Here is a 15,432-nt window from a genome sequence, read left to right on the forward strand (position 1 = left end):
CACCAGTAGGGGGTGCTGTGTCATTATTCATTCAAATGTTCAGACGTTCTGTGTGTGATTCCGGTATTCTCACAGTCACCTTCAACCATTACTCCTCCGATCACTGAACCGCGCATGAGAAGCATTTCCAGTAATGGCTGAAGGTGACTGAAAATAAATGTTGTGATGCTGCGTTATAATAAATTGCTTAATTTCTCATTTCCTCCCTTGTCGCTAAATTTATAAGCTGCTTTCGATGCAAAATGATTTCAGCAGCAAAACAAGTTTCTTCATCACCAAATCAGTATATTAGAATGATTTCTGAAAGATCGTGTGACACCAAAGACTGGAGTAATGGATGCTGAAAATTGAGCTTTACCATCACAGGAAAAAAAAACATATTGGGGTGCCCTGTTCTAGCTGAACAACCACTACTGAGGTGAATATAAATGCTAACGGATAGCTTTCCTCATATGTTACCGTAGACCTTTGGACTCTTAACACTGACCTGTTCACAGAGGGAACGATAGCCGAATTCTTCCAGGCGGTCCAGTTCGTAGGTCTCTCCCAGGAGAGGGTTGAAGGGTTTGGCCGTCCGGTGCACTGTGGTAGAGTATGAGGAGACGGAGAAGGCTGCGACTAGACACATCTGCTCCAGAGAGTTCTCACAGCGCGCGGCCTTATCCAGCAGCTCGTGGTACTCCAAATCCTCCGTCAAGCGCTGCAGCATGGACAGGGGCTCGTTGAAGTTCACCTGGACACAAGGAAAGAGGAAGAGACATTGTTGATAACATTGGTGCTGCTTAATATTTTTTGTGAGAATGGTGATATAGTCATTCAAATCTGTTAAAATAGAAATCTTTTTACAAATTTATAAATGTCTTTACTGTCATTTTTCTAAAGCATGAATGAAAAAAACTCACTGAACTCACACTTTTGACCAGTTTGAACATGCAAATGATATATAATCTGGGCACCTTTTGCTTACTGTTCTCAAAGACCAGCAATCAGACCACTGATTCTAATCTTGCATTTAGGACCATTTCCCCAATATGTGATATCACTTACAGGCATTGGGATCTTTGAGAGTTCTTTGCCAATGCAATTCTTCATGATGCTCCACAGATTGAGTGAATAGTTGGGCTTCTCTGGGATCTGGGTCCGCCTCTTCCTGTGAGGCTGCAGCTCTTTCCCTGAAAAATCATTACTGCTCACAGAACACTAAAAAGACACAGACAAGAGTGTTTGTATTAAAAAAAACATCTGAAATTTATGAAATGTTTTTGTGCTGAAAGACATTATTTGAAGGGCCTGAGTGCCCTTGAGGAACGTAATGCATAAACACTGACAGCTGACTGATGCTCCATCTGTCTCAGAAAGTGAGTCACCGAGAGAAAGATGAAACGAGGGGAGTAGATATCAGTTAATTAAGATTTGGTTAATTGAGATGAACAACAGCTGTGAGAGTCAATGATGAACACAGACCGCCTGAGGGAAGCATTCACAGTCACGCTGAGTCTACTGGATCTTTATGCCACAAGAAATACAGTGGGGTCCAAAAGTCTGAGGCCACTAATAAAAATGCTTCCACTTCACATTAGATCAATAAAAAATTTTTTTTAATATGAAGCGAGTTTCAGGCCCTTTTCAGAATGCCAGAATTAGATTTTAAATCTTAGATTTTCACTGTTGTTGTTTTTTTGGATGCTAGTGTATATAACCTTTGTTTTCAGCTCTTGTTTCATGTCACACTCACATTGTCTTCCTGGTTCCAGTCACTGGGCTGTCCTCCACTAGCTCCACTGAGATTACTCTGAGAACGTCTGCACAGACAAGACAGAGAGAGAGAGACAGTAAGAGGATGAGATGCAGGCAAACAAGCAGAATAAAGGTGTGACATTGTGTTTGACTGATGAAATAAAGGTTTCAGGAGTCAACCAGTGAACAAGAGCCTCTTACTAGGACCAGATTTAAAAAAAATAAATAAATGAATGAATAAATCACAAGCATTATCCTCCACTTATTCACAACCGTAATGAATGAATAGTGAATGCGTGAATATATCCACACAATACATTTGAATTAAAAGCATAGTTGTTTTTTTTTTTAGGGCTATTCAATATAAATACTTTTGTAATAATTTGATAAAATAATTATTTTCAGAATTATAAAATATTTTATAAATTATATAATAAATATTTTAATAAAATATTTTATAAATTATATTAAATTATAAAACAGTTATTTCAGACATAGTTATTCATAACCACTTCTTTTACCAAAATAGTATTAAAAGAATTATGTTTTAGTGTAAAATATTTGGTAATTTTCACCTCATGCTCATTCGGTCAAGTGGTCACATATGGATATGGAGTTCAAATATGTAAATGCAATCAAAGTATAAATCAGACCCAAAAAGTATGCATATTCATATCATCGAAACTCCATGCAGCTCCCATACCACTCTCCATTGGAAATGAATGACTTTTGTTCTACTGTTTATCAGTAGGTAGTAGAAATCGACTTAAGAAATGTGTTTTGAATTCATTATTAATAAATGTCTGCATTTAATTTTCGAAACTCTCCTAAAAAACGGAAATTCTGTCATAATTTATTTACCCTAATGTTGTTGAAAAATGTATGACCTTCATTTTTGGGTTAAGGTGGGGATGAAGCTGAACCTGTGGTGAGAGGGGTCCGTGGCAGTCACTGTTATAAAAGCCCGTGAGTCTTCCATGGCATCAAAATACTCTGTATCCTCATCTTCATCACTCGCTTCCTCTTTCCTGGGCCTTTCACTCACTCCTGTGCACACACAAGTAGTCAAAAACAGGCACAACAGTTTGCCATCATGCCATGTCTCTTAACTGAGCTCATTTACTTCTATAATATTCATATATGATTGATCACGCTGCGGTAGGGGTGGCGAGTCTCACCCGTGTCGGTGGTGGGCGTATCGGGCGTGTTGACAGCGTGCGTGGGGGCCTCTCTCCAGGCTCGTTCCAGGCTGTTGTGCTGCTTGGCTAGTTGCTCAAGGTCTCCTCCAGTGTGTGTGCGCTGCTCTCGCTCATGCTGAAGTACTCCGCTGCCCTCTGCGGCCTGTGGCTCTCTCCCAGGTGCCAAGAAATCTCGACACCGCCTGCGCAGGAAGGTATAAAACAGGGACTAAACTTCAACGCAAACACGGAAGCTTCAGGAACAATATAAAAGTGCTATATAGACCAGGGTGGCATGAGTTTCTGCTCCTAAAAGATCAACCTCCGTGAGAAATTTTGATGTTCAGTCACAGATGAAACAGAAGAGCATGGTGTTAGGTGATGGGTTTTTGATTCTCTGAGAGTGCATGAACTGAGATCATATGATTGAATCGCAATGCAAGTCGCATTAGATAAAACTGCCAAATGCATAAAACCCTAACTAGACAAACTCATTTTTTTTGTGAACACAAATTGTTTTACACTTGCAAATGAAATTAGTCTACATCTAACTTACCTAAGAGCAAGTTATTAGCAATTTTATTACAATATTATTCAAGCTGTTTTTTCAGTGAAAAACAGTCTATTTTATGTACTGATAATACATATTTCAGAGAGTGATCACTTAATCAAAAGCGACATCTTTTTTCAGAGAAATATATATTTTCAATTTGAACATGAACAACAAATGCAAACAGTGTAGCAAGCAGTGAAAAACAACTGTAAATTCTCACACGCAAACAAAAATACAAACAGTGTAAAATGATTTCACAAACTGCACTCAAAATGAGGGGGAAAAAAATATACTGAGTGCACTGAACGAATAGTGCAAATGATCTTTACAAACTATATAGAATTATTTATCCCTACTGTAGTTATAACACCCAAACAGATGGAGCGAGCCCTTGCTGTACTCCTCCTCAACTGGACCTGGTATCTCTCTGTCAGAATCGATGTTCTACTGGGATATCGCCTAAAATTCCAATGCTTTTATCTTATATGTAGTTGCTGTTTCTTCCTTGTTTTTTGGTTTTATTGTCATGCCAAAGTTCTCCGTCATGTGTTCTGCTGTACAAGGGTTATTTTCTGTTTGATTTTATGTACACAAATACTTTCACTTTGCATTCGAAGAACTTTGCTTTGTTCAAAGTTCAAAAGAAGCCCAAAAGCTTTTAATTGGTTGGGTAGATTGACAGTTTGAACCAATCTGGGCACAGGGTGGGACTAGCAATCACAACAGTTCCTGGTTTGGATCAGAGGAACCAAACTTGCATGGGTTTCTTTAATGAATCAAAACTTGATGATGTAACCACATTCACTACAGAGCTTCTGATATGAATCCCTCTTCATGTGACCTTTTTAACGCATACAGATCGGATTAGTGGTTCAAACAGTTACGTAAACGATTAAAAACAAGATGTTATTTTTTAGCCTGCCAGGCGACTGTCTCGGTCTTTAAAGGATTTTATATTTGTAATAAAATCATTCCAAAATAATTCCACATTTTCAAAAACCAACAACGTAAATATCTTCCGTCAGTTCATCCGTCCTCTGGTGGAACCACGCGTAATGTAGCCCTTCAAAGTCCTGTCCTGTAACGAAACAACACACCATCACCAGGAGAACAGCCTGAACTGTGGCACAGAAGTTGTGGTTATAAATGGAATTTATAGTTTCATTAGGGGTGTGCAATATATTATAACAACAATAATATCTTATTGGGTTTAAAAGAAATGCGATTTGAGACATTATCAGTAATTAATCGCAAAAACAAAACAAAAACACATCCACAGGGGTGCACGCATACACTACAGCTGGAGGGGTAGACTACTGCCGCGGAACACTTTAGAGTTCATGATTGCGTGATTTAGTCTATTAAAATTTACCCAAAATTCAAGATATGGAATATGCCCCCGTATGTCTTTATGTATTTATATTTTATCATGTGATATGAGTACAGTTTTTTCTCCAAATATTAGTATGATTGCAAATGTGATATTGATTTTATAAAAAAACAGTCCAACAGACTCAGTTTTTGCAGCAATGCAAATAATAACACCCCTAGTTTCATGTTTTTTTCATCTTGTGTGACCTTTGACCTCCGCTCACCCTCATCGATGGCCTTTGAGGCCTCAGCTTTCTCTCCTCCTCCTCGTGGCTCTCTGCTTCTCTTTTTTTCCTCCAGCCTCTGCGTCTCTCTACGTTGGCCTCGTCCCAGCGTCCCCGCTTCCATCAGCCGCTGGTCCGCCTCAGCCTGCTGTCCGTCCAACACACACCCTCCTCTCTTCCTCATTCAGGGTCAAAGCCAGAGAGGAGAAACAGTACATGTTTTTCTGCATTCTCTCTGAGAGATAGAGAGGAGAAGAGAAATGATCAGAGAATCTAAATTTATCATTTGTTCTGCAAGGCCACCTTTAGTTAAGTGTGTGAGTAGGAAGTGAAGAAGGTATTTCTGCAGGTGTGTAATTCTGGTCTGTCAGTAATGAGTCTGGTAGGTTGTTCAGTCTGCAAGTTTGTTCGGCAGGTAAGTATCTACCAATGTACTGTAACTACCCCTTACCTGCAAAATGCAGTACCTACCTACTGAACAAACTACCTTTTAGACTTAGTTTAGGTAGATATTTAGTTTGGTTTGGAGGTAGGCAGGTAGCTCTGTCTATAGAGAGTTAGTTAGTCATTTTGGTAATTTGTTTGGTTGATTGGTAGGTTCAGTAGCCTGTGGGTAATTTGGTTTGGTTGGTCAGTAGGCAGGTGGTAAAATCATTTAGATATGTCAGTAGTTAGTTCATCTTAGTATATGGAGGTAGGCCAGTACTTTTATTGATTGACATTAATGCTGTGTCTTACGGTAGAGGGTATTTTTTCTTCCATAGCAGTTTGGGTGTGAGCGTCTGATAGACAGTCTTCTGTTTGCCCTCAGAGATGCTGCTTCCTCTGCTACTCTGCACGATCTTGGCACTCTCCATCTTGATCCATGTACCTGACAGGATGTAGTGGGCCTGGCCTTCACTGTCCTTCACCACCCCTGTGACCTTACAGTGGGAAAGAACAAGGAGAACAAGGGTAAACAAGCTCTGGGGTTGAACTATAGAAGCATGAAGAGACAGAGAGAGGGCAGAGCAGGATAGAAAGACGGTTTAGCCATGACAAACATCATTAAGGGCTCTTATCTGCTGTCAGTATAACTCACAGATGAATCACAGCGGGAGGGACAGGATTTAAGTCCAAAACATACCTTTCGTGGGACCTCCCTTGAAAAGTAACTGTAACGGAGAGAACTTGAGCTGACAGGTCTCTTTGGTCCTGTGGTTGACTATGTCTATATCTCCAGACTGCAACAAAGAAAATATGAAATGAAAAGAGAGAAATACCTACAATTAATTAAATCAGTGGTCCTCAAAATCTGGGGGTCATGGAGGTATGATGTGTTTTTCTTCAATAAAGTCGTATTTGATATTGAATAGAAACCATGTCTTTAAAAAACTTCAAGAAATATTCAACACAAAAGATGATATTTTAAAGAACCAAACAGTTATTGGTCCCCATTGACTTAGTAGGGAAAGAAATACTATGGAAATCAATGGGGACCATCAACTGTTTGATTACCAGCATTCTTAAAAATATCTTATTTTATGTAAAGAAATTCAATGGGGACCATCATTGGAATGACATGCGTGTGAGTAAAGGATGACAAAATTTTCCGTTTTTGGGTGAACTATCCCATTAACAATACTGTTGGCTGCATAGTTCAATTGCCAAACTGTTTTTCATTTTTAGTCATTGTTATTCAGAAGAGGACATTAAAATTGATTAAAACTAGGTCCTTCAAAGAATATATTCTACAAGCATGGACCTACAAGAAATATATTCCCCTTGACATTTCTAGGCTTTGAATATTTGACAAACTACTGCAAAACAATTCTGGTAATCACAGATATTGAATAATGTCAAAAGTTCAACCTGATCAATCCACAGTTTGCCCACAATGATGTTGTGCACGGTGGACGTGACTTTACGCCACACATAGTGGTTTCCACTCGCATGAAACTGTAGGTGGATCGCACCTGGTTAGACAGATTAAATCAGCCATAAATAATGTTATAGATTTTGTGTTACTTACAACTAGTACATATGTGTACAATTGTTTATATGAAGAATAGTGAATAAGTGAGACAGTCAAGAGAGCAGAGGAGACTCACCCAGAGGCATGATGGAGAGGTATTTGCCACGGAACTTGCTAGCGATGGTGATTTCCTGCCACAGGGTCCAGCCTCGCTGTGACATCACATGATGAGCGGCTGCCGGCGGATGATGACTGACCTGAAAGATACAGGCAAGTATCAGTCAAGTGCTAAATATAAAATTCACCAGTAGGGGGTGCTGTGTCATTATTCATTCAAATGTTCAGACGTTCTGTGTGTGATTCCGGTATTCTCACAGTCACCTTCAACCATTACTCCTCCGATCACTGAACCGCGCATGAGAAGCATTTCCAGTAATGGCTGAAGGTGACTGAATGTTGTGATGCTGCGTTATAATAAATTGCTTAATTTCTCATTTCCTCCCTTGTTGCTAAATTTATAAGCTGCTTTCGATGCAAAATGATTTCAGCAGCAAAACAAGTTTCTTCATCACCAAATCAGTATATTAGAATGATTTCTGAAAGATCGTGTGACACCAAAGACTGGAGTAATGGATGCTGAAAATTCAGCTTTACCATCACAGGAAAAAAACATATTGGGGTGCCCTGTTCTAGCTGAACAACCACTACTGAGGTGAATATAAATGCTAACGGATAGCTTTCCTCATATGTTACCGTAGACCTTTGGACTCTTAACACTGACCTGTTCACAGAGGGAACGATAGCCGAATTCTTCCAGGCGGTCCAGTTCGTAGGTCTCTCCCAGGAGAGGGTTGAAGGGTTTGGCCGTCCGGTGCACTGTGGTAGAGTATGAGGAGACGGAGAAGGCTGCGACTAGACACATCTGCTCCAGAGAGTTCTCACAGCGCGCCGCCTTATCCAGCAGCTCGTGGTACTCCAAATCCTCCGTCAAGCGCTGCAGCATGGACAGGGGCTCGTTGAAGTTCACCTGGACACAAGGAAAGAGGAAGAGACATTGTTGATAACATTGGTGCTGCTTAATATTTTTGTGAGAATGGTGATATAGTCATTCAAATCTGTTAAAATAGAAATCTTTTTACAAATGTATAAATGTCTTCACTGTCATTTTTTAAAGCATGAATGAAAAAAACTCACTGAACTCACACTTTTGAACAGTTTGAACATGCAAATGATATATAATCTGGGCACCTTTTGCTTACTGTTCTCAAAGACCAGCAATGCACTGATTCTAATCTTGCATTTAGGACCATTTCCCCAATATGTGATATCACTTACAGGCATTGGGATCTTTGAGAGTTCTTTGCCAATGCAATTCTTCATGATGCTCCACAGATTGAGTGAATAGTTGGGCTTCTCTGGGATCTGGGTCCGCCTCTTCCTGTGAGGCTGCAGCTCTTTCCCTGAAAAAATCATTACTGCTCACAGAACACTAAAAAGACACAGACAAGAGTGTTTGTATTAAAAAAAACATCTGAAATTTATGAAATGTTTTTGTGCTGAAAGACATTATTTGAAGGGCCTGAGTGCCCCTTGAGGAACGTAATGCATAAAACACTGACAGCTGACTGATGCTCCATCTGTCTCAGAAAGTGAGTCACCGAGAGAAAGATGAAACGAGGGGAGCAGATATCAGTTAATTAAGATTTGGTTAATTGAGATGAACAACAGCTGTGAGAGTCAATGATGAACACAGACCGCCTGAGGAAGCATTCACAGTCACGCTGAGTCTACTGGATCTTTATGCCACAAGAAATACAGTGGGGTCCAAAAGTCTGAGGCCACTAATAAAAATGCTTCCACTTCACATTAGATCAATAAAAAATTTTTTTAATATGAAGCGAGTTTCAGGCCCTTTTCAGAATGCCAGAATTAGATTTTAAATCTGAGATTTTCACTGTTGTTGTTTTTTTGGATGCTAGTGTATATAACCTTTGTTTTCAGCTCTTATTTCATGTCACACTCACATTGTCTTCCTGGTTCCAGTCACTGGGCTGTCCTCCACTAGCTCCACTGAGATTACTCTGGAACGTCTGCACAGACAAGACAGAGAGAGAGACAGTAAGAGGATGAGATGCAGGCAAACAAGCAGAATAAATGTGTGACATTGTGTTTGACTGATGAAATAAAGGTTTCAGGAGTCAACCAGTGAACAAGAGCCTCTTACTAGGACCAGATTAGAAAAAAAATAAATAAATGAATGAATAAATCACAAGCATTATCCTCCACTTATTCACAATCGTAATGAATGAATAGTGAATGCGTGAATATATCCACACAATACATTTGAATTAAAAGCATAGTTGTTTTTTTTTTTAGGGCTATTCAATATAAATACTTGTGTAATAATTAATAAAATAATTATTTCAGAATTATAAAATATTTTATAAATTATATAATAAATATTTTAATAAATATTTTATAAATTATATTAAATTATAAAACAGTTATTTCAGACATAGTTATTCATAACTACTTCTTTTACCAAAATAGTATTAAAAGAATTATGTTTTAGTGTAAAACATTTGGTAATTTTCACCTCATACTCATTCGGTCAAGTGGTCACATATGGTTGAGTTCAAATATGTAAATGCAATCGAAGTATAAATCAGACCCAAAAAGTATGCATATTCATATCATCGAAACTCCATGCAGCTCCCATACTACTCTCCATTGGAAATTAATGACTTTTGGTCTACTGTTTATCAGCAGGTAGTAGAAATTAACTTAAGAAATGTGTTTTGAATTCATTATTCATAAATGTCTGCATTTAATTTTCGAACTCTCCTCAAAAACGGAAAATTCTGTCATAATTTATTTACCCTAATGTTGTTGAAAAATGACCTTCATTTTTGGGTTAAGTGGGGATGAAGCTAACCTGTGGTGAGAGGGGTCCGTGGCAGTCACTGTTATAAAAGCCCGTGAGTCTTCCATGGCATCAAAATACTCCGTATCCTCATCTTCATCACTCGCTTCCTCTTTCCTGGGCCCTTTCACTCAATCCTGTGCACACACAAGTAGTCAAAAACAGGCACAACAGTTTGCCATCATGCCATGTCTCTTAACTGAGCTCATTTACTTCTATAATATTCATATATGATTGATCACGCTGCGGTAGGGGTGGCGAGTCTCACCCGTGTCGGTGGTGGGCGTATCGGGCGTGTTGACAGCGTGCGTGGGGGCCTCTCTCCAGGCTCGTTCCAGGCTGTTGTGCTGCTTGGCTAGTTGCTCAATGGTCTCCTCCAGGTGTGTGCGCTGCTCTCGCTCATGCTGAAGTACTCGCTGCCATCTGCGGCTGTGGCTCTCTGCCAGGTCCAAGAAATCTCGACACGCCTGCGCAGGAAGGTATAAAACAGGGACTAAACTTCAACACAAACACGGAAGCTTCAGGAACAATATAAAAGTGCTATATAGACCAGGGTGGCATGATTCTGCTCCTAAAGATCAACCTCCGTGAAAAATTTTGATTCAATCACAGATGAAACAGAAGAGCATGGTGTTAGGTGATGGGTTTGATTCTCTGGGAGTGCATGAACTGAGATCATATGACTTGAATGCAATGCAAGTCGCATTAGATAAAACTGCCAAATGCATAAAACCCTAACTAGACAAACTCATTTTTTTTGTGAACACAAATTGTTTTACACTTGCAAATGAAATTAGTCTACATCTAACTTACCTAAGCAAGTTATAGCAATTTATTACAATATTATTCAAGCTGTTTTTCAGTGAAAAACAGGTCCATTTTATGTACTGATAATATATATTTCAGAGTGATCACTTAATCAAAAGCGACTTTTTTTCAGAGAAATATATTTTCAATCTGAACATGAACAACAAATGCAAACAGTGTAGCAAGCAGTGAAAACAACTGTAAATTCTCACACGCAACAAAAATACAAACAGTGTAAATGATTTTCACAAACTGCACTCAAAATGAGAAAGAATATACTGAGTACAACTGAACAAATAGTGCAAATGATCTTCACAAACTATATAAGAATTATTTACATACTGTAGTATAACACCCAAACAGATGGAGCGAGCCCTTGGCTGTACTCCTCCTCACTGGACCTGGTATCTCCGTCAGAATCGATTCTACTGGGATATCGCCTAAATTCCAATGCTTTATCTTATATGTAGTGCTGTTTCTTCCTTGTTTTTGGTTTTATGTCATGCCAAAGTTCTCCGTCATGTGTTCTGCTGTACAAGGGTTATTTTCACTTTGCATTTGAAGAACTTTGCTTTGTTCAAAGTTCAAAAGAAGCCCAAAAGCTTTTAATTGGTTGGGTAGATGACAGTTTGAACCAATCTGGGCACAGGGTGGGACTAAGCATCAACAATCATTCCTGTTTGGATCAGAGGAACAAACTGCATGGGTTTCTTTAATGAATCAAAACTTGATGATGTAACCACATTCACTACAGAGCTTCTGAATATGAATCCTCTTCATGTGACCTTTTTAAAGCATACAGATCGGATTAGTGGTTCAAAAGTTAGTAAACGATTAAAAACAATAGTTATTTTTAGCTGCAGGCGACTGTCTCGGTCTTTAAGGATTTTAAATATTTGAATAAAATAATTCCAAAATAATTCACATTTTCAAAAAACAACAGAAATAAATAGTCCTTTGAAATCTTTTATTATTGAATTAAAATGTTTTAAATAACTAAATAAATAAATGTTATGTAAAACAAGATTTACGACAAGAAATGAAACATTTATAATTTCTTGTAAAACTTTTAAATGACATTATTGTATTCCAAATTTTTAAAGATTATGTGATTTATGATGTGTGAGATTTACACCTATATACAGCATATTTTAGTCATTTAAAAAAAATTACAGTAATATACTGTATATGGAGGTTAACACCATATGTTAATACCATTTGTTTCATTTGAAAATATATTACCATAAGCTAGAAATATATTTAAAAATGTTATCAATTTCAGAGGTGTACAGCAAATGCTGCCTCCACATCCTCTTCGTCTCTGTTTTCCCTCGCTATCTCCATCACGATAATCCCAGCTCCCAATTCTCTAGGGATCTTATCTGTCCTCCTGCCGTAGGCACCACACATGAATTCGCCTGTTTCTACATAAAAATGGTCCCCACAGGAAGAGATCATGGAAATACCTTGCTCTCTGCCTTCCTCTTTCTCCACCTTTCTTCTAGTTATCTCTAGACTTTTGTTTATTGTTCTTATCGAAATGTCTGTGAACTGCTTCACAACATCAAGAAATTATATTTGACATGTCTATGACAGAAATGTTGAAAAGATCTGATGAAATTGATCATGGGTCATAGTGGTAACTCAAAGCAGAAGTGAAAGAGTAAATCTGATGGCCAGTGCACGTTCAGAAACACGCAAACATACAGACTGTCTATGAGCTGAGTCATGCTTTTTTTAGTTGAGTCTCGGATTAGAAGCATTGAGTAATATAAGCATCTAAGAGAGGTTACTCTTGGTCAATAACATGGACACAGAACAGTCACATGCTTGTACCCACAGGAAAATGTTATTTCTCTTTCAAACCTCATTAGACTTTTTTGAGTTCACAGTCATGGTTCAATATAAGATTTGGCTCAGATGATCACTTTTTTTTTCAGCAGAACTATATGTCTCCATTTGCTCTCTATTTAATTTTGTTATTGAGGAGAAAAAAGTGAGATTTTAAAGAGCTTTTTCCTTTCTATAGTCAAGTAACATTTATTTATATAGAGCTTTATACAATATAGATCGCTTCGAACCAGCATTTCAGTAATAAACAGGAGAAACTGCAGCCTCAATGCTGCAAAATTATTCAATTAGGTAAGAATAAATTCAGTTATTATTGCAGAAGACAATACAGTGTCATTATTCATCCCGATTCAATTATTCTGTTCTCACTCCATAGCATTGAAAACTGAAAACCTAGCAATTTCTTCACTACATATAGTGCAATGTATGCCAAATAGCATGTTTCTTGCTCATTATTAAGAATAATAACCCACACCACACATAGGTTTTACTAAAAATAACCACTGTGATCTAACACAGTGTCTCTCTCATCAGAGCTCATCAATCACGTTAATAACTGAGACTACAGTACAGCCACAAAATCACTAAGACAGCTCGCAGTCACAACCAATCACGTCTTTTACAGTGTCACTGCCTCTGGGTATCTGTACTTGATCAATGTTTCTTTGTCCATCTCCCTAGTCTCATATGGAGGCACAATGACACGACTCATCTGACTGACCCCAGTCTGCTGGATTTATCAGGAACCACACTGACAAAGATAACTGAGCTCAACTTCTAACAAAATGGGCATAGAATCACTGTCCAAAATGCACATTTTACCACAACATGGGTTCAATTCCCAGGGAATGATAAAAAAAATAAAAATAGTTTGAATGCAGTTGCTTTGGACAAAAAGACTGGCAAATCTATTTTTAAAAATTGAATGAATAAGATATTACATACTAAAAAATGAGAGAAAAAGTATACAATATATATCGCATTATATAGCTGTTTTTGTTGCATATTAATGATAGATCATTGCAGGTCACTGTAAGTACATACGAAAATTCTTACATTTTCATTTGGAGGCATTAATGCATGGATTAATGGGGAAAACAATTTAGGCCTCATATAAAAATTTCTGCTAATAAAATTGAGGCAAAACATTTTTTGTATATCTTTGTCTATATTTTTTATTATAACATCAATATATATTTTTATCATAACATCCATATATTTTAATCACTCACATCATTTACATCAGCAAGCATCAGAAAATCATTTTTCTTTTTGACTTTTGTGCCCTTAAAGTCTACACACAAAGCAACAAACTAGCCCTTACCTGACTCCTGTCAGCACTAAGTGTCCAGAGCTCTGCTGTGAGAGAGGATCCTCTGTGCTACGCTTAGCATGTGACTGTGGCTTCCTCACACATTCATGAAACTACAGCTCCTCACCTTTAACATATGCAAACTTCAACTTTTTTTTTGCTGAGTGAGGCCCTGGGCCCCAGACTGCTCGTGACTTCAGGAAGAGCTTAGAGGAAAGAGACGTGTGTCGTACATACACATATCCGAGAAATGCCATTTAAAATAGTGAGGGGGAGGAAGGGCCATGTGATTCAGTGTGTAAAATTTAAAGATGTGAAATTCAGTGAGATTCCCAGTAATATTTCAACATGTCCAGAATCTAGATAGAGTTTCACTTATAAATTTACTTTGGTTTTGTGAAACTCTTATGAAACAAACTCTTGTGAAAATCTTATATTGAACATAAATCTAAAGGCAGTTAATTAGGTGTACATGTTGAGATAGTTGCTCTATAACAGCCGCTTCTTATCTATGGCATTTGTGAAGCAACTTATCACTAGCTCACCTGAAAGTGGACATAATCACATTTTTAACATGAACTAAATGTGCATGGAAATGTCCAATTTCACTTTGTTTATCAGACACATTTTACTTAAAAATAATGACTATCTTAGCAGGTTTCAAAAATGTGGTTGACCATTTTTTGTCAAAGTGGTGACTGCTTTGCCAGAATGAGTTACCTGTAATGTACTCCTCGCTGTGAAGACTAGTGAGGTTTGTATTCAAGTTGTGTACCAACAATCCAAATTATGATGCATATGAAGCAGTCGATGCATATTCATATGCAGTCGATGCAAAATCCTCTCGAAATCCCAACAAATCCAAATAAACAGCATGAAATTGCATTTACCTAAGATAGATGAATTCAGTTTGTCAAAGTTGAAATGGAACACACACGACAAAATCACCTCTAATATTGACTTCCATGACTGTGAGCAGTGATACCTATCCAGAGTTTGATTTAGGAACTCAAAGACACAGAGGACATCCGCAAAACTGAGAGCTATTCCTAGACCTGTATTGATCATGTCAGTGGAGGCTCTACCTTCACTGATTACAGACAAAATAAGAAAAAGTATCTTTGATCCATCTATCAAAAACTATCTTTGTATCTGCAACAACATTTGCCTTTGGAACGACACTGAACATCAAATTTGAAAACAAAGACAGATGGGGATTTTCTGTGAAAAAGATTTAAAGTAAAGCTGCTGTTGTATTCTGTTCTGGAGCTGGTTTTAGAAATGAGTCTGTCTGATGAAGTATGGTTAGGTAAGATTCCACACTGTCCATTGTGATAAATGAACCACAATCTTTCCACCCATTATTTCTGAACATTGCTCATTCATATTGACCGTAGCACTAAGAACAGAGGAAAACACTGTCCAGATGACGAAAGACAATTCTTAATTTGAACAAAGTCAGACAGTGCTAAGACTCATTGTTTCATAAAAAGGGGACAGATTTCTCCAGCTCCAAGAATAA

The 15,432-nt window shown here is 38.0% G+C and overlaps 1 protein-coding gene across 1 annotated transcript in view; it reads right to left on the reverse strand.

Moving 5' to 3' along the window:
• LOC109090291 (oxysterol-binding protein 2-like) overlaps window positions 1-15,432 on the reverse strand; it is a 55,140-nt gene that overhangs the window by 4,194 nt on the left and 35,514 nt on the right. Inside the window, exons 4-15 of the mRNA XM_042723389.1 lie at window positions 10,209-10,407; window positions 8,353-8,477; window positions 7,799-8,044; window positions 7,154-7,274; window positions 6,915-7,018; window positions 6,190-6,286; window positions 5,802-6,039; window positions 2,916-3,118; window positions 2,661-2,784; window positions 1,736-1,802; window positions 1,048-1,200; window positions 488-733 (exon numbers count right to left, since the gene is read on the reverse strand). Coding sequence (XP_042579323.1) covers window positions 488-733; window positions 1,048-1,200; window positions 1,736-1,802; window positions 2,661-2,784; window positions 2,916-3,118; window positions 5,802-6,039; window positions 6,190-6,286; window positions 6,915-7,018; window positions 7,154-7,274; window positions 7,799-8,044; window positions 8,353-8,477; window positions 10,209-10,407 — 1,923 coding nt within the window. The remainder of the gene's footprint in view (window positions 1-487; window positions 734-1,047; window positions 1,201-1,735; window positions 1,803-2,660; window positions 2,785-2,915; window positions 3,119-5,801; window positions 6,040-6,189; window positions 6,287-6,914; window positions 7,019-7,153; window positions 7,275-7,798; window positions 8,045-8,352; window positions 8,478-10,208; window positions 10,408-15,432) is intronic.

Source organism: Cyprinus carpio, chromosome B5 (genome assembly GCF_018340385.1).
Source record: "Cyprinus carpio isolate SPL01 chromosome B5, ASM1834038v1, whole genome shotgun sequence".
NCBI classification, from domain to species: Eukaryota; Metazoa; Chordata; class Actinopteri; order Cypriniformes; family Cyprinidae; genus Cyprinus; species Cyprinus carpio.